This window comes from Sceloporus occidentalis, unplaced genomic scaffold (assembly GCF_023333645.1).
Source record: "Sceloporus occidentalis isolate IW3139 unplaced genomic scaffold, rSceOcc1.0.p SCAF_4, whole genome shotgun sequence".
NCBI classification, from domain to species: Eukaryota; Metazoa; Chordata; class Lepidosauria; order Squamata; family Phrynosomatidae; genus Sceloporus; species Sceloporus occidentalis.
The window spans coordinates 202815255-202839225 of record NW_028316984.1 but is presented as its reverse complement, the minus strand read 5'-3'; the positions used below and the strand labels follow the sequence as shown (position 1 = coordinate 202839225).

Here is a 23971-nt window from a genome sequence, read left to right as displayed (position 1 = left end):
GCAGACTATTTCTAGGATGGAAATGGTTACTTTTTAAAAAAATTGTACTGGGCAAAAGTGGCAGGCTCTTGTGGCTAGAAATAGGCTCCGTGGCCAGGATGAGAAAAATCTGAAGATGCCGGCCACAGATGCTGGCGAAACGTCAGGAAGAAACTCTTCTAGAACATGGCCACAGACCCGACAAACTATGGATGCCAGCCATTAAAGCCTTCGACTTCACAAAATTGGGTTTAATTTGCATTTTCAGAAGAACAACCCGGGCCAAGATCTTGTTCAATATCAAGTGCTGTAGGCAATGTTTCATAGGAAGGAACTGGCAACAACCATCTCTAAGGATGCCTTGCCTAAGAAAACCCTATGAAATTCATGGGGTCACCATTATGTTGACAGGTGAATTGAAGGCGCATGCACTCACAATATAAGACAGGGCCTAAATACTCAAAGGACATCAGATCTGTCAACCAGTAGGCTCTATTATTTATTCAGTTTCATTTCTATGCCACCTTTCTCCCAGAAAGGGACCCAAAGTGGCTCACAAATAAGACCATTTAAAAACTTTACAATAAAAATTTAAAAGGCAAGTAAAATCAATAGCAATATAGCAATAGCAAGTACATTTGTAACCTGCCTTGATTCCCCATGAAAAGGTGGACTATAAATAAATAAATTATTATTATTATTATTATTATTACTATTATTATTATATCTATTCAGCTTATCAGTGCACTTAAGCACTCCCTAAGTGGTTTACAATGTGTTCGCTAATTGCCCCCAAGAAGCTGGGTACTTATTTTAGCGAATTCGGAAGGATGCAAGCCTGAGTCAAGCTTGAGCCTTTGGCTGGTATTGAACTCGTAACCTTGCTGTTTGCAAGTGAGTGGCTGCAGAAGAGGGAGGTAACCAGGGCTCTTTTCAAAATCAACTAGCTAAAAAACAGTATAAAACTGCATAAACTCACAAAACTTAAAACCTTAATTAAAACACACACTCCACATAAAAGCCTCCCTAACATGATTATACATGAAAAGCCTGCTTGAATAAAAACATCTTAGCTTGATGGGGAAAGGAGAGCAGAAAGGGGGCCCCTTCGCCTCCTGTGGAAGGGAGTTCCAGAGGTTGGGAGCAGCCACCAAGAAGGCTCTCTCTCAGGTCTTCACCAAGCAAGACTGCGATGGTGGCAGGACCAAGAAAAAGCTCTGAAGATCTCAGGACTCTTACAGGTTCATATGGGAAGATACAGTCTTTCAGACAGACTGGACCTAAGCCATGTAGGGCTTTATAGGTCATGCCCAACATTTTGAATTGTGTCCAGAAACAAACAAGTAGCCAGTGAAGCTGTCTCAACAAAGGAGTTATCTGCTCCCTATAACTGGCCCCAGTCAGCATTCTAGCTGCAGCATTTTGAACCTACTGAAGTTTCCGAACAGTTTCCAAAGGCAGCCCCACATAGAGTGCATTGCAGTAGTCCAAAAGGGACATAACCAGGCATCTGTCACCATAGCCAGATCTGATGTCTCAAGGAACGGGTGCAGCTGGCGAACTAGTTTTAACTGTGCAAATGCACTCTTGGCCACTGCTGAGGCCTAGGCATCCAGGCTCGAAGTTTAGTCCAGGAGGAAAAGACCCAAGCTGCAAGCCTGAGATTTCAGGGGGAGTGTAACCCCATCCAGCACTGGCAACGTCCCTATTCCCTAATCTGCCTTACGACTGACCAGGAGCACCTCTGTCTTGGCTGAATTAAGCTTTCATTTGTTTGCCCTCATCCAGTCTGTTACTGACAGAAGACACTGGTTCAGCACTGAGACAGCTTCCTTGGAATCAAATGTGGAGGAGAAGTGGAGTTGGGTGTCATCCACATACTGGTGAGATCACACCCCAAAACTCCGGATGACCTGTTCCAGCAGTTTCATGTAGATGTTAAATAACATAGAGGACAACACATAAACCATAGGCCAATGGGCAGGGATTCAAACAGGATTGTTCCAGGTCCTATTCTCTGGAGCAGCAGAGAGCATGCTTGCTCCCTCCTCAATATGACATCCCTTCAAATACTTAAACAGGGCTTTCATATCACCTCAAGTGATGGCCAGGAGTGCTTGGTACCAACTTCAGTTGATAAGCCAACTGCGTCCCTACCTAGACCGAAAGGACCTTGAAGCAGTGGCACATGCACTGGTAATCTCTCGTCTTGATTTCTGCAATGCGCTCTACATGGGGCTACCCTTGTGCCAAGTTCAGAACTGTGGAATAGCCTCCCGGAGGAGATCTGTCTTATTACCTCCTTGGATGCCTTCAAGAGGGCAATTAAGACGGATCTCTTCTGATGGGCGTATCGGCCCAATCTTATATAAGAGATACTGCTCCACTCCTCTGACTATGATTGTCCTGTAATTCTATTGCTGCTGTTATTAATTATAGAGTTGCTTTTTAACTAAAATTATTATTGCTGTCATGTTTTATTGACTGTTTTTGGATGTATTTTAGGTTGTAATCCCTCCTCGATCCAACTGAGAGAGGCGAGAAATATAAATAAACTATTATTATTATTATTATTATTATTATTATTATTATTATTATTATTATTATTTACCTCTTAACCATCTCTTCTCCAGGCTAAACAGACCCAGCTTCCTAAATCTCTCCTCTGAAGGCTTGATGGTTTCCAGACCCTTCTCTGGAGATGCTGCAGCTTGTCCACATCCTTTTTAAATTTTGAAACCCTGGTCTCCAGAGTTGCAGTCCAGTCCTCAGATCATTCCAGCACTCTGGCTCCTACACTTATCTATGCACAACCCAAACACTGATCCATGGATGCATGATAGTAGCACACAAGCAACTCCATTTCTTCAGCCTTAAATTAAATGCAGCCTTTCAGCAACTGGGATTCAAACCCTGGCCTCTAGACTCATAAAGACTTCTTTCCATCTCACTCTTGCATATTTCTATACATTTATAGTTTTCCTTCCTATATTCTGCTTCTTGGCAACTATTACCCTACACTTCTATCATGAAATTTTCTGTATTTCTACCGTTTGGTTCCTGCATTTCATAATGAAGATCGACTTATCTCAAAGCATATGTGCATATTCAGACTTGTGAAATAGTTATAATTATCCATCTATGTGCATGCATTTTGATGTTGACTCTTATTTTGTGTGGGAGGGGAGTGAAAACAGATGCTGAATAAATAAAACTGTAGTAATACTTGGTTTCAATCAAAAATTCTGAAAACATAAATAAGCCTAGAGTAAAATAAATCTTGATGTACTGAGAGACTCAAAACTAACTGCTATTGTTTAAAAGAGTTTTCAGTCTGCAATGAGTGTATTGTTAAAGTATAGAATTAACAATTGGCCCCACCTTCATCTTCAAAAACATATTAGTTCTTTCTAGTCCTCACCATGTCTAGTGTCTTGTCTTTCATCACTATTGTTAATTTGTCTAATTCAATCATATCATATAGTTTCAACAACCATTCTTTTGCCCCCTGGGGTTCCTTATCTTTCCATTTTGGGGCATATACTATTTTATCCACCATCACCATGTACATCAATATCCTCCAGTGCTTGTTTTCTGGATTTATCATCCAACGTATATATGTGACAATGAGGAGATAAAATTCAGGATCCATAGAGAATTTTATATTCAGTATTTTAGATATTACTATGGGCATTTTTTTTTACCAATTGGTTTGTTTGTTTGTTCTGAGGCATTCCAACACACATGATGGAATGTCCCCATATTATTTCCATTCTATATATATATATATATATATATATATATATATATATATATATATCAGGTGTCAAGTATCACCTGTGCAGCATTTTATAATAATTTCTCTTTATTTTTGTAAACTTTCTTCCAAGTAAATCCTCAGCGTTCAAGTTGCAGTGGATGTTTAGTATTCTGGGCCCATGTGATTACTGATTGTATTGCATTGGAAGTTTGTGTGTGTGTGTTTTAAAGAGTTTGGATGTTCATTTCTCAGGGTATTTTAGCAGTGAATTCCTCCAGTGGCAGAAAGGTGTTGGGTCCAATGGCCCTTGGAGGACCCTTCCAACTCTATGGATCTTTGTTGTCTATGACCTGGCTGAAACATGTTAACATAGTTGGTAAGAAGCCTACTGGAAGCTCTGAAAAACGAGGGAAGTAACAGTCCCACTCTATTCTGCTTCAGTCAGGCCTCACCTGGAATACGGGGCCATTTCTGGGCATCACAATTCAAGAAGAATGTTAAGAAGCTGAAGCGTGTCCAGAGGAGGGTGCCCAAAATGATGAAGAGTCTGTAAACCACCAAACCCTTTCAGGAGTGGCTGGAGAAAAGACCAGTTAAGAGGTGATATGACAGCCCTGTTTAAATATTTGTAGGGGGATCACACTGAGGAGGGAGTGAACTTGTTTTCTGCTGCTCCAGAGAACAGGACCCAGAACAATGGATGCAAGCTCCAGGAAAAGAGATTCCACCTCAACATTAGGAAGAACTTCCTGACAGTAAGGGCTGTCCGACAGTGGAACACACTCCCTTGGAGGGTAGTGGAGTCTCCTTCCTTGGAGGTCTTTAAGCAGAGGCTGGATGGCCATCTGTCAAGGGTGCTTTCATTTTGAGTTCTTGCATGGTAGAATGGGGTTGGACTGAGAAACCATGATTCTTGGATCATAGTAATATTATTAAAAATGTGTGTGTGTGTGGGGGGGGTGATAGCCCTATCTTGGAAGCATAGACAAGGGGTGTCTTCAGCTTTTCCTACTTCACAGGGTTGGTAATGCAGAGACAGTACTTTGCCACAAACCTAGCACCTGAAATGGAACAAAGCTCCTGCTCAAAGTCATATCGGGAATGGGGAAGGGGAATGCATTTTTTGATATGTCATCCACTGTGACTTTGGCTTTGGTAGACTATTTCAAAGAAGACCAACATTAATTACCAGCTGGGCTCCCTTCTTCTCCATCCCCCCCCCCCCCCCGTCCTCCTCCTTCCTTTCCAGGGTCGCACTCCTGACTTAACATGCACAGACATGAAACCCCATCATCGGCGCTTGGGCTGCAGGTGTCTAAAGAGATATAAGGAAGCATCTTTCAAAAGGATGGGAGCCCTAATTTAGCAAAAGCTCTAAAGACTTCAAGCAAGGAGGGAAGAGACAAGAGGGGCAGGGAATTAAGCCTGCCCTGACATTTTATGATGGCATCAGGGTCAGCAAAAGAGGATGGAAGCCAGGAGAGAATGAAAACAGAGGTGGTTCTCTTTAAAGCAGGAACTTGTAGGAGGGGGACTGGGGTCATTTGTGGATCAAATGCTTTAATAACTGATAAAATAAAGGAACCGGTGGCATTATAGTCCACAGCTGAATGCACAAGCTTTCCTTTGTCTGTGGTCTACCAGGCAAATCTGTGGCAGTTGCAAAAATTAGGCCTTTCCTTCGTGTCTTCCTCGCCCTTTAGACCAAACAAAACCAGCCTGGCACTTTGTAACAGTGTGTGGGATGTATATGCTGGGATCTGGCCCATCGGCCCACCAATCTCTCCAACTACCAGAATCCCAATTTTTCATATAGTTAGACAGACAGATAGACAGACAGATAGATAGTGATTTACAGTTGAAAACAACAACAAAATCACAGCCCAGCCCCTCCCAATGCATGCAGACATACAACATCCTTTCTCAACCCTTCAAAAACTGCCCCATCCTCTTTCAAATACCTTCTTTTCCTTCAATTTCCCCTTCAAAATGCCAATGTCACTTCCAGCTGACATTCGGAATGAGGAATGGGGGAGAAACAGGGCATTTCCTAACCTACTCACAAAAGAAAGAGACCTCACAACAGAAGATGGGTTAAGATATGGGGCACTTTGTTTAAATATCACCTACTTAGGTTTCATTCCTTCAGACTTGCAAAAGCGTGTGTGTGGGGGAGAGACCTAGTGTTGGAACATCTGGGCAGGTGGTCTGTCTCAGACTTCCTCCCCATCTTTCCCTGGGCAAAACTTCCGACCCCCAGAGAGAACCAAAATCATAGAATCCTTAAGGACTCAGGAATCTATTGTCATTGGTATTTATTTAGAAAGTTGAGGGAAAGGTGGAGAATGGATAAGAAACTGGTCGGAATTCAAAAGAAACGATCAGATTGGGAAGAAAATACTTTAAAAGGGAAAAAGAAACTAATCTCAAGGTATTACAAGATGATAATGGATTGGGAAACGGAAGATGAAATAATCAGACATTCAATGGTGAGATGGGCTCAAAATATAGGGCATAATTTGGAATATAGAAAATGGGAAAGTATTTGGACAAGAAGCATAAAACATACAGTTTGCCAGGAGCTCAAAGAGAATGTTTATAAGATGATTTACAGGTGGCACTTGTCGCCACAAAAATGGTCATTCATGTATAAGAATAGCAATCCCCAATGTTGGAAATGCTTGGATAATGTTGGTCCTTATTTTCACATTTGGTGGACATGTGATATTGCCAAAAAAAATTTGGCTAGAGATTCACAAAATCTTGAATGTAAACATGAATATAAAAGTGCCTTTTTCACCAGAAATCTTTCTTTTGGGCATATTAGACGATATTTTAGAAAAGCAACATGGTAAATTTCTCTTTTATTGTTTCTCTTGTGCTAGAATAGCTTATGCAAAATTTTGGAAAAAAACACAAGCTCCATCTATAGACAAATGGCTTTGTAAACTGTACGAAATGGCTGAGATGGATAAGTTAACATGTTGGATGAGAGACAAAACTGAGGATTGTGTATATCAAGAATGGAAGGAATTTTATAAGTTTTTAGAGATAAGATGGAATGAGGTATTGATAACTAAAAAGACATAAATGGATTTGAATTATATAATAGCGCCTAACCTTGGTTACATAAAACTCTCTTTTACGTAAATATTTTAAATTCTTGATGGCAGAATGTTATGTATAGGAAGGATGGTATGCGGTATAGAGCTACTCTATAGATGTATATTTCTAGGTAAAGCGAAGAATATTAACAATGAAAATTTTTTGGATTCAACACAACATCAGGACAGATCCAGGTGAAGGAACTAAGAAGGAGAACACTTCAAGATAAAACAAGATGGAAGAAAACTTCAGAACAAGCCTCAAGTAGTATTAGGAAGCTCAATTTATGTTATATGTCATTTTAATAATGACGTTTGTGTGTGTGGGTGGTCTACTGTCAAATTTGTAATGTGTGAAATGTTTTGTTTTATGTGGAAAAGTTAAAAATAACAATTAAAAAACAAACAAAATCATAGAATCCTAGGATGCTAGAGCTGGAAGAGACCCCAAGGGCCATCCAGTCCAACCCCCTTCTGCCATGTTTGTTTAAATATCAGACACCAGCAAGGTTTTCATGGCCATCCAGCCTCTGTTTACAAACCTCCAAAGGAGGAGGCTCCACCACTCTCCAAGGAAGCATCTCCCACTGTCCAACAACTCTTACCATCAGGATGTTCTTCATAATATTGAGGTGGAATCTCTTTTCCTGTAGCTTGCATCCATTGTTCTAGCTCCCATTCTCTGGAACAGCAGAAAAGAAGCTTTCTCCATCCTCAATATGACACCCCTTCAAATATTTAAACAGGGCTATCATATCTTAACCTTTTCTTTTCCAGGCTAAACATGGCTAGCTCCCTAAGTCTCTCCTCATAGGGCATGGTTTCCAGAACCTTTGCCATTTTGGTCACTCTCCTCTGGACATACTTACTAAAGCATGAGGCAGTAGGAAAAGAAGAAGGCCACATGACAGGTAGATGGACTCTATGGGAAAGGAAAACTATGCTGGGAAGACCTCAGCAGGGCTGCTGATTACCCCCAACCCTCTTGAAGGTTTCTCATTCTTAAGACTGACAAAAATTGTAGGTGACCTGATGATATACAACAAGAAGAATAACGACAACAGGCTAGCTGTCAGAACCATCATTTGGAATATAGAGAGGCAGGTTATGGCCTCAGACTCCTGAGATGTTTGGAACATTTCCAAGATGCAACAACACATCCCAAAATGTCCATTCAGGAGAGCTTTGATATGTTAAAATGGCTGGGTGAGTTAGCCTTTGCTCCCAAGCATCAAAGGTGAGTTTTAGAAACACTTGACACATTCAAGTAAAGGCAATGATCTGAAGTAGGAGGTCAAAGCCCTGTCTGCAGGTATTGTGTAGGTCTGAGACTGCTATACTTGATAGCCCAAAGAAGTTGGAGGAGGTTGTGGTGATGTAAGTGTTCTCTCTCCTGGGGAGGAAAGGAGACAGACACTACTGCCATGATCTTTGTAGGCACTTGCACAAATGTATAACTTAATTTAATTATCTAAGTGCAAAGGGATCTTTTTATCACCTTCAAGACTAACGGAAAGACCGAAAGTGGGAGCATGAGCTTTCATAGACTTGAGTCTATTTCCTTTGAGTCTATGAAAGCTCATGCTAACTTATTTTGCTCCGTTAAGTCTCAAAGGTGCTACAAGAACGCTTTGCATACTGATTTTCCAGAGTAACACAGCTATGTCTTTGAATCTTAATTATCTATAGTCTGCCATTTTAATTTAAACTTCTTAAGAATGCAAAGTAATAACTTACAGAACACATAATAATGAATTTCCCCTTTATAAGGATGCCTTAACAGGCAGGAGAGACTTCCAGGGGCTTAGTTTCCATTGATAGTTCCAACTAGAGAAAACTCATTCACTAAAAAGGATTTATATATGTGTCATTTCTCTACTCAACAATTCACTGAGTGGCTCAATAGTAGGAATGAGATGAGGGGGTTTGCCCCCATCTTTTTAAAAGACTTGGATGGTGGAACAGAAGGGAGGCTTATCAAATTTGCAGATGACCCTCAAAAAGGAGGGGTAGCTAATACCCCAGAAGACAGGATCAGAATTCAAAATCACCTTAACAGATTAGAAATCTGGGCCAAAAGATTTTCAACAGGGAGAAATGTAAGGTACTACATTTGGGTGGTAGTGGTGGGGAAATGAACTACACAGATAGAGGGTGGGGGACACCTGGCTTGATAACAGTACATGTGAAAAGGAACTGGGGGTCTTGGTAGACCAAAAGCTAAACTTGAATCAACAATGTGGTACAAGAGCCAAAAAGGCCAAAGCAGTTCTACATCAACAGGAGTCTAGTGTCCAGAAGTAATAGCATACTCTATTCTACTTTGGTTAGAGCTCACCTGGAATAACGTATCTACTTCTGAGCACCACAGTTCAAGAAGTGTGTTGATAAGATGGAACAGCACCAGAAGAGGGTGAACAAGATGCTCAAAGGTCTGGAAACCAAACCTCATGAGGAATGACTTAGGGAGTTAGGTATGTTCAGCTTGGAGAAGACAGAGGGGTGTCATGACAGCCATCTTCAAATATCAGAAGGAATGCCATGTAGGAGATGCTTATTTTTTGACGGAGCAATTTAGCCACACAGTTTTCCTAATATGTGTTCTTACATACATAATCCCTGTTATGCAGATTTTGAAGTACTTGTTTTTATTTGCAGATTGCATTTCAGTGCTCAGAGGAGTGTGGACATCGCCATTTAACTGCAATCTGGTCTCTGCAGAGCTTTGGAAGGGCAAATGTGTACAAAGCACATAAAAAGGTAAACTAGACAAATTTATCACCCGTTTCCACAGGGAAGGGGCGACAGCTCAGAGAAAAGCTTGATGCCTAAGTTCCCAGGTTCAGTCCCTAGAATTTATTTTATACAAAGATCTAGGATTAAACTACAGACTTTACAGGCATCAGAAATGAAAGTGGGGATTAGCCTTCACTTATTAGTTATCATCATGTGAAGCAGCTCAACTAACAAGGATGAAACTATAGTTTACAGAAGATAAGTTTAGTAAAATTTTTTTACTGTATTTCAGATGCTTTACTTTGGATGAAAAAAAGAACTGAATCTTAACAAAACAAGAGTCAAGCAGATATAGCCTAAAGAATACTGAGAACCTGAATCAAGTACCTTCAAAAGCTAAGTCCATATATTTTGTCATTGATCTCTGTTATTGGACATAGATCTGATAATTTAATGGATAACAGAAGCATAGAACTGAAAGAGATCCTAAGAGGCCATCCATCCCAACCCCCTTCTGCCATGTAAGAAGACACAATCAAAGCCCTCCTTGTAACAGATGGCCATCCAACCTCTGTTTGAAAACCTCCAGTTTAAGGTATGGGAGAAATGGAAGGATGCAGTTGGAAGGGACCACAAAGGCCACCTGAGGCTGGATGGCCATCTGCAGGAGTGCTAAAAGCCCTGGTGGCCCAGTGGTTCAATGCCTGTACTGCAGCCACTCCCTCACAAAACACAAGGTTGTGAGTTCAATACCAGCCAGGGGCTCGGGGTCGACTCAGCCTGGCATCCTTCTGAGGTCGTGAAAATGAGTACCCAGTTTGTTGGGGGCAATTGGCTTACACATTGTAAACCATTTTGTGCACTGATAAGTGGTATAGAAATGCACAGCTGGCCCTCCTTATCCACAGATTTTTAATACATGAATTCAAGCATCCATGGCTTGAAAATATTCAAAGATAGTATAAATTCCAAGTATCAAACCTTGATTTTCCCATTTTATATAAGGAACACCATTTTGCTATGCCATTGTATTTAATGGGACTTGAGCTTCCACAGATTTTGTTATTCAGGGGGGTTCCTGGAACCAAACTCCGGCAGATAACAAGGGCCCACTGTACTTGCTATTGCTGCTGCTAAGATTTAGCCCTTGTTTCACCACTTCTAATTTGATATTAAATTCATAAGGTTGGAGTGTGGGTGGCCTGAGCATGACCCTGCTGCAGATACCTCAAGATACAATTCTGGTTATATATACCACCAGCAAACCAGCCAGACTTCGATTTTAGTCTAGTAGTAGGCAGACACTCTATCGGTTTACTAAGATGAGCCCCTCAATATGCCGGCTAACCCCCAGTTCTTAAGCAGCTATTGAGCCGACATAGTTCCAGACATTCATTGATTGGACTCAAGATCTATGTCAGGGGAGTATTACCATTAGCAAAGCCTTACCTCTGTTCACCTCTCCCAACTTTGATTCTATTAGCTCTTGTGTGCGTATGTGGACATTTGTATGTGCGTTATGTATGTTGCTTTACTACCTTAATAAACTACAAATCCCATTTGGAAACTTAGAATCATAGAACTGGAAGACCACAAAGGCCATCCAGTCCAACCCCATTCTGCCATGCAAGAACTTACAATCAAAGCACCCCTGACAGATGGTCATCCAGCCTCTGTTTAAAGGCATCCAAAGAAGTAGACTGCACCACTCCTCAAAGGAGATTCTTGCACTGTCAAACAGCTCTTATGGTCAAGATGTTCCACCTAAGGTGTAATTGATGTATTTTATTGTTGTAACCCACCCGGATTCTTTGTGATTGGGCGGGCTATAAATAAATTATTATTATTATTATTATTATTATTATTATTATTATTATTAAGGTGGAATCTCTTTTCTTGTAGCTTATATCCATTGTTCTGGGACCTAGTCCTTGGAGCAGCAGAAAAAACAAACTTGCTCCATCCTCAATATCACATTCTCTAATATTTAAACAAAGCTATCACCTCTTAACCTTCTCTCCTCCTGCCTCTGGAGTTCTTTGTAATTTGGACTCGATATAGTTGGGCTGATCCCAAGAGTGCTGTTGTCCCAGTCAAACTATATCTCTCATTTGAGCTAATACTATAATTCCTCTAAAACTAGATTTGGTTGATGATGTCTTCTTTCACAGCAGAAGGGGTATGGACTGGATGACCCTTGGGGTTTCTTTCAACTCTAGGATGATATAGTTCTAGGATTCTAAGAAGCTTGTACTGAATCCCAAAAGGAATCGGTAGCCAATGAAGAGATATCAAAGTACGGTGACATGATCATCATGATGAGCCAAAAAGATAATCTTAGCAGTAGAATGCTGAATGGAAACCAGAGGATTAAGTTGAGATAATGAAGACTAGTCAAAAAGAAGATTACAATCATCAAGGCAGAAAATGACCAAGACTAAGATTTTCTTAGTAGAGGAAGCAGAAAGAAAAGCTGTGATTTTTGGCAATGCTATAAAGAATAATGCGACCTGACCCTGATACAGCCTCAGAGCTAGGAACAAAAGACAAAGAGGAGTGAAAAATAAAGCCAAGACTCAGATCTTCCTTCACAGGATAAATGGGAGTATTATTAACAGTGATGAAGAAGGTATGTTGTAAAGAAAGGGGGAAACAAAAGAAGTTTTGTCCCTGTCATGTTACATTTTAGATGATGATGAAGCATCTAAGCTGAGAAACCTGGAAGAAATGCTGTAATACAATGTTTGGTGTCCCAAGAAGATTGTTTTGGAGAGGAGAAATACAGCTGAATCCCAGGGCTGTGGTTTTGAGTTTGGTCATAATTTCCAGGGAACTGATTCCAAATGCAATTACAGACTGAGCACCATCTTGATATCCATATTTCCAGAAGGGATTTATTCCAGATTGAAGGAATATTATTCATTTTAGGCACTTAAATTTGTGAATATTTTGGCAATAGATTGAGAATTATGCGTGGGTGGAGATTGAGAAATACCCACATGGGTATGCCAACTTTTAAGGATATTTAAGAAAACAAAAGGCCCACATAAAGTTTTATGGGAAAGAAATGGACTCTTTCTGATCAAATAACCAAGAACTCTGGATTGGGGAAAGAGACTGACACAGTACCTTCCATATCCATAATTTTCAGTTTGTGTTAAACTAGAAGAGGCCCAGTTCTTATTCAGGGGACTACAACTCCCTTCAGCTAAACTACCAGGTTTTATGTTACACCCAGTTGATTTGATTAGAATGAGGTGCCCAATGTCGGTCTCATGGATGGGTGCCTCATTCTGACATCGGAACAGAGGGATCTGGATCTTCTGGAAAGATCTGGAACAAACAAGGAGGATTAGTGGTCTGAACCATTTTAAGAGGGTTAGTGGTTTGAACACTGGACTACGACTCTGGAGACCAGGCTTTGAATCCCTGCCCAGCCATGGAAACCCACTGGGTGACCCTAGGCAAATCACACTCTCTCAGCCTCAGAATGTCAATGGCAAAACCTCATCTAAACAAGCTTGCCAAGAAAATCCCATGATAGGATCACCATAAGTCAGGAACAACTTGAAGACATACAACGCATGCATCTAGGGTTGCCATAAGTCAGGACCTCCAAACCGGGACAAATGTAGGACAAACGTAGGGCAACATTTTCAAATGTAGGATACATTTTTTTAAAATGGAGGACGCGCAAAAAATTGAGGGTTTTTTAAAAATGTTAATATAAATGCGTGTTTTTAGGCATGATAAAAATGGAGGACATTTTGGCATTATTCCTAGACAGATGGCAGAAATGTACTTGCCCTCGGGTTCAACTGTACTTCTCAGAAGTGTGTACTTGGTCAAGGGACTGTGGTTTTTCTTCACTGCGCATGAGTTTGTAAAAATCACAGCAAGTTACATTGGCCGACCGTGCCTCAGAGGCTTGTTGATATCAATATCACCATCATCATCATCATCACCACTATAATTGTCCATGAAAGGCAGACTTGTTAGCATTCAAAGCGCCATAAATATACAGAAAATGCACTTGCATATATTTAATAATAAAAAATAATGCAGAAAAAATAAAAAACAAGGCAGAGGTGTATATATTTGATAATAAAAATTAATGTAATAAAATAAAAAACAAGCAATAATAAAAATTAATGAAATAAAATAATCAAACTGTGAGCGTGGTGCAGTGATTTCAGTGTTGGACTATGACTGTGGAGGTCAGGGTTTGAATCCTGGCTCAGCCATGTGATGTAAGCCCAGTGGGTGACCGTGGGCAAGTCACACTCTCTCAGCCACAGAGGATGGCAATGGCAAATCCCCTCAGAAAAAAACTTGCCCAGAAAACCCCATGACAGGGTTGCTGTCTGCAAAGAGGTCTCAGAGCGGGTGATTTCTGCAGGGCAGCCATAGGGTGAATCCACACTGTAGAAACAATGCAGTTTGACACCACTTTAAACTGCCATGGCTGAGTGCTAGGGAATCCTGGCGTCTGTAGTTTCTTGTGGCACCAGAGAAAAAGAGAAGGCCAAGCAGCCCACAAATCTACAAAATCCCAGAGTGCCATAGCACTGAGCCATGGCAAAGTAGTGTCAGGCTGGATGGTTTCTGCAGAGCAGAGGCAGCCATAGGGTATAGCTATACCAGTGGTCCCCAGACTGTGCCCTTTAAGGGATTTGAGACTTCAGCTCCCAGAATCCCAGACTGTTGGCTAACATGGCTGAGGCTTCTGGGAGTGAAGTCGAAAAATCTCTTAAGAGGCATAGTTTGGGGACGACCACTGATCTCCACTGTAGGAACAATGCAGTTTGACACCACTTTAAAACTGAGTGCTGGGGGACCCAGAGATTTGCAGTTTTTGTGGTGGCACCAGAGAGAGGAGGCTAAGCAGCCCACAGATCCACAAAATCCCAGAATGCCACATGCCACAGTTAAAGCGGCATCAAACTGCATTAATTGTTCAAGGTAGATGCAAACTCCCTGCTTGCTGGAGGGAAAAAACCAAACACTCCTGCAACATCTCTGGCAGAATAAGCAAGCTACCAGAAGGATGGCAGGGGCTTTGGGGGGCGGGGGGGAGTGATGAGCTAAAAAGGGGGGCTAAAAGCACCTCCCCACTTCCTTTTTGACAGCCTCTATAGATCCAGGGATGGGGACTCCGCCTCCTTGCCTCCACTGTACTCATAAAGGACCCCACTGATGTCTAATAGCAGCCCTTTAATGCCTGCCAGGGCTTTTGCCCACTCAGCCATAACCCTGAATGGAAGCAAGAGCTGAGCAGGGCTATGGAGACACATGCTCAGAGCTTCCCTGCGCGCAATGGCCTCTGGGAAATGTAGTCCTCCCTTCACAACCAGGGACCAAAAACTCCAGTCCTCCTGAGGAGACTCTGGCCCTAGTGAACTCTGCGACCTAAATAATAATAATAATAATTATTATTATTATTTATTTATACCCTGGCTCTCCAATGAGATCAAGGCTGCTTACAACAATATTAAAAACACTAAAATAATAACCACAAAGGAGGACAAGGCAATGCAAAATGAATGCACCACATTCCCAAATAAAAGCTCAAAACACTCCTATAAATAAATAAATAAATAATCATGCTTATTAGTCAAAAAATTAATGAAATAAAATAAAACAAGCAATAATAAAAATTAATAAAATTAAAAAATTAAAAAGCAATAATAAAAATTAATAAAATAAAATAAGTATTTTATACTTTTAAAAATAATTTAAAAGCCCCAAAAAACCAAGGCAGACCTAATGGCCACTGACTCAGCTTTCCTCCTCCTCCTCAAGGCTATGGAATCCTGGGAACTGTAGCTCTGTAGACCAGGGTAGGCAACCTTTTTGAGCTGGGGGCCGGGTTGCTGTCCCTCAGACAACTGGGGGGCCGAAGCCAAAAAATAAGTAATTAAATAATTTTTAAAAATTAAATATATAAATCAACCAGGACAAATGTAGGACAAAATTTTCAAATGGAAGACACTTTTTGAAAAAAAATGGAGGACACACGAAAAAATTTGCTGATTTTTTTAAAAATGTTAATATAAATGCATGTTTCTGAGGCTTCTATAGACAATTGCCCCCCAAAGGCCCTGGCGGCAATCGGCGGCAGGACTGGGCTGGGGCCGGTCCCAAGGCCTCTCCGGGCCGCAGGTTGCCTACCCCTGCTGTAGACCATTCAGCCTCCTTTTGTCAAAAGAGCTCTGGTGCCACAAGAAACTACAGTTCCCAGAATCCCATAGCACTGAGCCATGGATGTTTAAGGGGGGGGGGGTCAAACTATTTCTGCAGCCTTTTGCTACCCCAAAGCCCTTCCTATTTACAAGCAAGGCAAAATCTCTTCCTTCCAAGCCCTTGAAAACCAACCCAAGGGGAGGGCTGATTGCTTCTTTCCCATTGGTCAGCTTCAGGAGAAATTTGCATATTACAAGGAAAGGTGTTTAGGGCCTCAAAAACGATCCTGTGATAAAGAATTACAAGAATACTGAGTGCTAGACATTTAAAAGATGAGGAGGCATTTAGACTCCCAGGGAAACAGGAACCATTGATGGCCTTTTTTTCCCTCACTGTAACCTGGAAAGTAATGCCTTTTGCAAGAGATATATACCAAGTGGGCTGGCAATAGCTCTGAGTGGCAGGTCTCCTGAAGACCTGTTCTCTAGGCTATCCCAGGCAAGGAGGCGGGGAGGGTGGCCCACAGACATGGGGAGGGAGGGCTGGAGCTGCCTCCAGGGCCTCGCTGGGGGGGGGGGAGTCCTGGGGGTGGGGCCAAACTGGGGCGGGACTGTGTGGCCCCGCCCCAAACTGGGAAAGTCCCGCCCCCAGGCGGGATATGGCAAGCCTACATGCATCACCAACAATAATACCATGGGTTTGGCACTGAATGGTCCAGATGTCACCTGGAGTGTTCATAAAAGACTCTGGGATTAAGGCCTGTGTCGTCTGGACTCCCTGCCAAGAAGACCAAGGGAGGCCATTGTATTTGGCTGGTAGAAAGAGGAGCTGCATGAGAACAGGGCATGGGAAATTTGCTGTTTTTTAGGGGGGGGGGGGTTTAGAGTATCCCTGGAACAGAAAATTCTGGCTAGGAGATTCTAAGACCTTTATTTTATTAAAAGTATTCTTAACTGATTAATAAGATGAAGAGCTAGAAGCTTTTTGTTTTTAATTATATTTGTACTGATATTGTAAATTTATTTTTAATATGCTATTGTTGTGTTAAAACAAACTGGTTGTAGGTTTTTGTTTTGTTGTTTTATTTTAATTTTTTGTATTGCCTGGAGGTCTGTTGACTGTAATAAAGGTTTTGTATTGTATTGTATTAAAAGTCACTTTCTAAAAAGGATAGATAGAGGTTCCTTAATTCAGCAGACCAGTTTTAAAGAATACTCTCCATCCACAGACAGCCCTAAACTGCCCCCCCAGTTTGGAAAACAAAGCATGGCCTAAACAGCAATGCAGTGCGGTCTATTACCTCCTGAGCCCTCTCTGCAAACAATTACCTGCCAAGGAGCACAATCACACACAGACTTGTTCTGCTTGTCTAATATCTCCTAATGCCCCAGACCCACAACGGTTTTCAATATCCCTTTTTTCATTTCTGCAGGGCAATAAAATCACTGAGGTGTTCAAATTGGCAGCAGAGTTCTATGTAGATGGGAATGTGGAATGAAAGAGAAGACAAACTACTATCAATATGGGATGGGCTTGTGTAATTCCCTCACACACACAGTTTTCAGATTCCTTCATTCATACTATCTCTTGATGCAACATAAATCCTACAGATGGAAGACATGGGAGAGGATTCTGCTGATGGATTCAACCCTAAAACCTCCTCAGTCCATTCCTAATTAATTTGTTCCCTGGCAGCTAGGCTCTGAAATCAAACAGAATAAAACTGTAGAAGTAGAAGGGACTTCAGGTGTCATTTAGGGCATGTCCACACTGAAGAAATAGTGCAGTTTGGCACCACTTGAAGTGCTGGAGCTCCAGTGTATGGAATCCTGGGATTGGTCATTTGGCAGGTCTTTAGCCTTCGCTATCAAAGAGTGCCAGTGGCTCACTAAATGGCAAATCCCAGGATTCTGTAGGACGGAGCCACGGCAAATAAAGTGACGTTAAACTGATTATAGCTACAGTGTAGACACATCCTTAGTCTACATTCTTGGTCCATAAGCAGGAATAAATGCACCTAGCCTACTTTTAAGCAGCTTGCTTAGAAGAATACAATGGGGGACCTTGTGAAGAGACTTACATTAAATAAATAAATAAACATCTTAATTTCAGTATTTTTGTATCTCATTAAACTATTTCTGTATCACCTTACTGAAACCAAGATTGATTGATTAATTGATTGATTGATAGTATTTCTGTACTGCCTCCCAACCCACAAGGGCTCCTGAGGCAATGACCAAGTAAAAACCAGTTAAACTAATACAAAGTAATAATATTTTAAAAACGCATTACAATACTCTCTAAAAGTTCTAAAAGCAGTCTAGAAACAATCCCTATAATCCATCTTTGAATAAGCTAAAACAACAATTGCAAACACGGAAGGAGGCCTGGTGGCACAGTAGTTAAATGCTGACCCTGCAGCCACAACGTTGTGAGTTTGATCCCAGGGCTCCAAGGTCCACTCAACCTTCCATCTTTTTGTAGGTGAGTAAAATGAGTACCCAGCTTGTTGGAGGTAATTGGCTTACACATTGTAAACTGCTTAAAGTGCCGAGTTCACTATTAAAGAGGTATAGAAATGTAAACACTATTGCCAGTGCTATGAATGCCATGCAGAATCGCACTGTTGTGGCTGCCCACTGGAAGCTTAAAGGAGACAGAGACAGCCTAACTTCCTATGGCAGGGAGTCCAACATATTCCATCCAGAGCAATCCCCTCATTTATCAAGTTTACAACACCATCAAGAAGAGTCTGAGAGAGAGGGGAGTTTGGCATGGCACATTTTGAGAAATCCATGCTGCCTCTCAGTGATCACAGTATTCCTTTCTAAATGCTTAGAGACACATTCAGAAAGCTGTATGGTATTATCTTCTAAACTAACACCACAACTTTGTGGCATATTGCACAAACCTCCTCTCTTTCTGTCTACCTTGTCTTCAACATATTTAGAAACAAGAGCTTGAATTGTGATTTATGGGGTTGACTTGCTGGAGTTCTGAGTCCCTCCATTGTGTCAGACTCCTGAAACATATCTGGCTCCTTTCCTCTTGCCCACGTTGAGTCTGAGACAGAGAAAAGAGAATGAGGAGGAATGATCAAGTGCCTAATGCACGCCTAGGGAACAGAGCGAGAGAAAGGAAACACTCCCTTGTAATGGGCACCAACTAGTTGGCTGATGAGTTCAGAAGCTATTAAATGAAGGCTCTTGCAATGGATTCCAAGAGATACCATTATGGTACCAGAAGTTACTATTGCTGAGAGCAATTTGGGCTTAAAACTACACAATGGAGTTAAACACAAACCATATTTGAGGAACAGTGTTTTGATGAAGGAATATGGGGAAAAACAGTTAAGGGGTTAAGGAAAGGATTCCAGAAGAAGAGTGTGTCCTTCCCAACACATTCAAGCCTGCCAACCTTGAAATGCAAGCCAGTGGGTTTCTCTGTTCAGCCATACTTTCTGCAAAGTCACTCCTAAAGGGTTTCTTTTGCCTAAGATCAAGCTAGGTCTTGACCTAAACCTTTCTTATTGAACACTTTAAGCAGACCAATAGCCTATCTTGTCCAGCATTCTGTTCACGTGGGTGTAATGTTCAAGAGCATCAAGTGTCCAGATGAGAGTGTTCACTGTTCAAGAAGGGGGCCTGAGTACCCTAAAAACAGATCCTGGCTGATCTTGGAAGCTAAGCAGGGCCAGGTGCCAGTCTAGCTCTCTGAGAAGACAGCTCCAGCACCTGGGAGCAGCCACCAATAAAGCCCCATCTCCCATGTCTCCACCAGATGTATCTGTGGCGGTGGTGGGACAGAGAGAAGGACTTCCTCAGAAGGTTTCCAATTGTGGGCAGGTTCATAAAGGAGAATACGGTCCTCTGGGTAACCTGGACCTGAGCCATACAAGCTTTATTGGTTATAACTGTAACTTGCTTCCACATCTGTGTCTGAGAAAGAGAAGTATGTTATAGATCATCACAGATGGAAGAAGACTAAAGTCTTGGTGACTACTGACTCTAGGTGATTACATCAGTTCTCCATTCCATTTGCCAACATCCAATCCAAGAAGCCTGTGGAAGAAAAAGAAGGCCTACCTGTCACAAGAAAGCTGCACCGTCCTGCCCCAGCCTCGTTGATGACGTTGCAGTTGTAAATCCCATAACTATCCCTGGAAAGGCTCCGGATGGTATACTCTGTGGAGTCCTGGGCATCAAATTGTCCTGTCCGAAGCAGTTTGTTACCCAGTCGCCATTCAAAGGTCAAGACCCGGGTTGGGTACGCTCTGAGCACCCGGCAGCTCATGGTGACACTTCGCCCTTGGCCTTGGCGGATCTCCAGAAAAGTCGGTTCCACAGCAGGCGGATCTGCAAGAAACAGGAGGCAATGAAAACAGAGTACACCACAAAGAAGTGTCTATCCCTTGCTGTTGCCTTAGGAACAGAGCTTCTCCTTCCTTCTAATCAGCAATCTTTCTCCTGATATGATCACAGCTGGACAAACCTTGGGCTGTGGGCTGTATCTGTTTGATTCTTTTGTGGCTCACAGCTCCTTACTGAAGAGCCCTTTGAACAATTCAAGTCCCCATACTCTCAATTCTGGAGGGCAACATTTACCCCAATCTGGTCAAAGTCCACTCAGATATCTTGAAATCATTCCTAATTCCCCTTCCCCAAATGAATGAAAAAGAAACCACTAAAAATGGCTGGAACTGGAAACTAGAAGTAACTTTTGATTTCATTTTTAGTCCATGGTGTCAAGGTTTCCAGGTAGGTGCAGGGGCATCACTACAGGGGTGAGAGGTTCGGACCATGCTGGACACCTGCTCAGGAGGGGGGTGAACACCCAGTAAAGAGCCTTGGTAGTGAAGGATACTCTTTGGTGCAGTTGTTAAATGCCTATAATGCAGCCACAAGGTTGTGAGTTCAATCCCAGGGGCTCCAAGATCCAGTCAGCCTGGCATCCTTTCATAGTTCACTAAAATGAGTACCCAGCTTGTTAGGGGCAATTGGCTTACACATTGTAAACCGCTTTGGGAGTGCTTAAGTGCAGTATAGAAATGTACTTGCTATTGCTATTGCTAGAATGGCTGCTTATTGTCCATCTCAACTCCACCATCACCATTGCCACCCACCACCAGTGTAAAAGAGGGGAGGATGCTGCCATTGCAGAGCACTGCAGAGCCTTCCCTCCTGCTGCCTTGCCTTTCTGCTGCCTTGCCCACCCACCTGCCCAGCCACGCAGGTCTTTCTGGGTCCGGGTGAGCAGGAAGATGGGCAGTGGGAGGAAAAGAGGGCAGGACAGTCTGCTGGCTCTCCTGCCCATCTGGACTGGCACCCAGGTCTTTCTCGGTCTCGCTGGGTGGGCAGGCAGACCAGAGGGAGGGAGTAGAGGGTGGGGCAGTCTGCTTCTGCTGCACCAACCCAAGTGACACCACTAGGCAGGAGGCTGAGAAAAGAAAACTGGCCCTTGCACCTGCCACAGTTGCCCACCCCGGTGTAGAGAGCAACTCTGCAGACTGGATGGTCAATGAGTCAGTCATGCTGCCTGAATATTGGTACAATGTAGATGGTTGGGATGGGAGCATCGGCACCAGGACACAGCTCTGAAGTCAGCCATGGAAATGCACTGCATGACCTTGAGTAAGTCACACCATCTCAGCCTTAGAGGCAGTAGGAAACCTCCTCTGAGGAAATCTTGCCAAGAAAACCCCAAAGCAGGATTCCCACAAGTTGAAATAGATTTGAAAGCCCATAACAACAAACCACACACACACACACACACACACACACACACACGAGCCAGCATGGTGCTGTGGTTTGAGTGTTGAATGAGGATCCTCACTCAGCCACTAAAACCCATTGGGTGACCTTGAGCAAGTCATATTCTCAACCTCAGAGGAAAGCAATAGAGAACCTCTTCTGAAGAAGTCATAATGGCTTAAGTGTGGGCTGAATATCACACTACAATGTTATAGTGCTATGATTCCACTTTAACTGCTATGGCTGCCTCCTGTGGAATCCTGGGATTTGTAGTATAGGAAGAAGCCTTTAAAATTCTAAGCCAGGGAGCTCATAGGTCTCCCTAAACTACAAAGTCCCGAATTCCACAGGAGGCAGCCATAGCAGTTGAAGTGAAATCATATCACTATCACAGAGTAGTGTGAGATTGATTTTGGATTAGGATTCCAGCAGTCCTGGATTCAAATCCCCCCTCAGCCATGGGAACCCACTGGGTGACTTTAGTCAAGTCACATTCTCTCGGTCTCATAGAAAAACAAAAATGACAAACCTTCTCTGAATATACCTTGCCCAGAAAACCCTAGGATAGGGCTGCCATAAATCAGAGTCAACCTGAAGGCACATAACAACAACAACAACAACAACAAAAACCTTGTGGGACTTTGTGCATTTCTCTGCACAAACTCTACTGAAGAAGTGTGCCTTTAACACATCCATCTCTGTCCTTTCCCCAAAGGGTCTAATACTCCAGGAAAATACTTTTCATAATACTTTCCTACTACTTTTCATCTGACAGAAAAGCCTGCCTATAGAAGTAAGAAGAGAACCCTTCTCCCATTCAACACCAAAGCCCATGAAGGTTCAATCTCCAGCCTCATTCACCCATGCAAATCTAATCCTGACCTCCACTGCAAAGCAGGACCAGAATCAGGTCAAACCAAGTCATGCAGGAGACGGAGTGAGCTTGTTTTCTGCTCATCTAGAGAAGAGAACGAGAATCAATGGATTCAAATGGCAAGAAAAAAGATTTCACCTCAATATTAGGAAGAACGTCTTTATTCTAAGAACTGTTTAACCTTGGAACAGACTGTCTCAGAAGGTGGCCGACTCTCCTTCTTTGGAGGCCTTTAAACAGAGGTTGGATAGCCATTTGTCCCAGGGAGGGCTTTGACTGTGGATGGCATATGTTACCCCAGGGTCCGACCCCCTATCTCCCCTCTAAGATTTTATATCAATCTAATATTAAAAGGGATTGTGAGGTAGGCAGCCCGAGAGGCACCCCCATTGCGGAGACTTGGCTAAGACATATTTGGAAATCCAGTTGGCTTTAGCAAGGGAGGAGACAAGAGCACCCACCACTATGAGATATCAGCATAATTTCTTTTCTATGGAAGGCGATGATCAGATTCTGATCTGAAGATCGTTGTGCATATACAGACAAGAGGCTTTTCTCCAGTAGAAGGAGTCTTTCTTTGTCTGGGATATTCGCACCAGTTACAAATTTTCTCCACTCTCCCAACCATTTGTTTCCCTTCGGAAAACCATTTAGCAATGAGGTGGTCCATTCATCCTGAGAATATTGCCCTGGGATGTGATCTTGAGTATAAATGTGGGTGCTTTGGCACTAGCAATTTGGAGCAGGAAAGAACCTCTGTCTGACTTCTACTAACTTCCCCAATCAGCCATCCACCCCAGATGCCGCAGTGGCCATTGAGTCATCTCTATTCCAGACACCCTTCGATTGGAGCTACACTTCAGGATCAGTACAGTGTTTCCATTTGCAAAGCCGACAACTCTCTACTTCTCCCACCTTTGTTTCGGTTAGTTCTTGTGTGTCTGCATGAGAGCATGTGTGTGCGTGTATGCTGATCATTTTACTAATATACTACAAAACCCATTTTTGGAACTGCCTCTGGAGTTCTTTGGGGTTTGGAACCCTTGAATATGTACAATCCCAGGCTGAATGTTGCCCCAGCCAAGGTATACATTCAACTGAGCTATATTAATTCTCCTATCAAATATTACTTGTGGGTGCTCTCCCAGGACCCCAGCTTTTTGGGTAACACAGAGGGGGGTTGGATTGGATGGCCCCAAGGCACCTCCAAAGTCTAGGGCAACAGACTGCCTCAAAAGATGGCAGACTCTCCTTACATTAAAAAAGTATGTAAGAGCTGTTCGATGGTGCAAAAGACTTGCTCAGAAGGTGCTGGACCCCTCCTTTGGAGGTCTTTCAATAGAGGCTGGGTGGCCATATTCCAGCAGGGTTGTAGCTGTGTATGACGGGGGTTTAGACTAGATAACCCTTGGGGTCCCTTCCAAATCTATGATCCCATGAACCTATAAGTCCTGTCTTTTGCTTCTGCTGCCTCTTCCTCCTCATTCCTGCTGACAAAGGCCAGGGATCATCCACTTGAGAAAACACAGAGGCCTCCCCCTGTTTGCAATGCTGAAAACCAACTTCACCAACGCCTCCTCCCTTT

The 23971-nt window shown here is 42.6% G+C and overlaps 1 protein-coding gene across 2 annotated transcripts in view; it reads right to left on the bottom strand.

Annotated features, from left to right (window-relative positions):
* Positions 1-23971, bottom strand: part of MDGA2 (MAM domain containing glycosylphosphatidylinositol anchor 2) — a 515550-nt gene that overhangs the window by 113213 nt on the left and 378366 nt on the right. For both annotated transcript variants that reach the window (XM_089522969.1, XM_089522970.1), the window contains exon 9: positions 19848-20117. In XM_089522969.1, coding sequence (XP_089379095.1) covers positions 19848-20117 — 270 coding nt within the window. The remainder of the gene's footprint in view (positions 1-19847; positions 20118-23971) is intronic.